Source organism: Poecilia reticulata, linkage group LG8 (assembly GCF_000633615.1).
Source record: "Poecilia reticulata strain Guanapo linkage group LG8, Guppy_female_1.0+MT, whole genome shotgun sequence".
NCBI classification, from domain to species: Eukaryota; Metazoa; Chordata; class Actinopteri; order Cyprinodontiformes; family Poeciliidae; genus Poecilia; species Poecilia reticulata.
Window position 1 is genome coordinate 10,225,572 of NC_024338.1, and position 913 is coordinate 10,226,484.

The 913-nt window shown below is 51.2% G+C and overlaps 1 protein-coding gene across 1 annotated transcript in view; it reads right to left on the reverse strand.

The window, feature by feature from the left end:
• Positions 1-913, reverse strand: part of flii (FLII actin remodeling protein) — a 21,387-nt gene that overhangs the window by 3,507 nt on the left and 16,967 nt on the right. The window contains exons 16-19 of the mRNA XM_008415763.2: positions 651-890; positions 404-558; positions 259-319; positions 33-179 (exon numbers count right to left, since the gene is read on the reverse strand). Coding sequence (XP_008413985.1) covers positions 33-179; positions 259-319; positions 404-558; positions 651-890 — 603 coding nt within the window. The remainder of the gene's footprint in view (positions 1-32; positions 180-258; positions 320-403; positions 559-650; positions 891-913) is intronic.

Consider the following 913-nt stretch of genomic DNA (forward strand, 5'->3'; position numbering starts at 1 on the left):
TTTAAATACATAAATTACAACATCTAACAGACACGGAGCCTCTGTTTAACCTGTTTGCTGTAGGTGTCATCAAACATAGAGTTCATGATGTCCTCGGCCAGCTTGGCCTCGTCGGGGTCGGCGGCCCGGCCCACCCAGGTGTAAACGATGCCCTGGTTATCCGTGCTTTCGAATGGCACCTGAAGAAAAACATCATTCAGTTTCCTTCAACTGGAATCAAACTTTTTCTTTTTTTTTTTTTTTTTTTTTAATCCAAACCTTGAGTATGAAGCAGAACTCAGAGTTGAGATTGCTGGAGTCGGTACCGATCTGGATGGTCCTGAGCGACGGAGAGGAAAACAAACATGTAAAAAATGGAAAAAAACAACCAAACAGGAAGCCACCAGGTGTGATGGAAGCGCACCTGGTGCAGAGCGCGCTGCCGTTGGTGCGGATGTGATAGAGGGACGGCTGGACCGAGTCTGTGTTCTGTTTCCGCTTCCCTTTGTGGATGATGAAYTTCCTCTTGAAGTGCGACAGGAATTTGAGGTTCTCCTGCTGCTGGGTCATACGCACCACCTAGAACCGCGAGAACAAGACGAGAGCTCAGAGCCCGGTTTGGAACCAGAACCAGAACCAGAACCGAATTGGGATCGTCCAGTCCTTCTTGCCTTAAGTTTCCCGGGGAACAGACTCTCAAACTTCTTCTGCAGGGAGAAGGTGAAGGTGAGCCAGCCCATGTTGGACGCCTGCCGGCCCTGCCAGAAGTACACCACGCACTGGAAGTCTTCCTCAGGCTGTTTGTCCTCCTCCTCCTCGTCCCCCTTGCCTCCTCCTCCTCTGCCGGCCCCTCCGTCCTTCTTCTCTTTCTCCTCGTCCTCGTCCTCATACTCCACGGGAACCCAGTATCTGAAACGGACCGGTCAGATTAGAG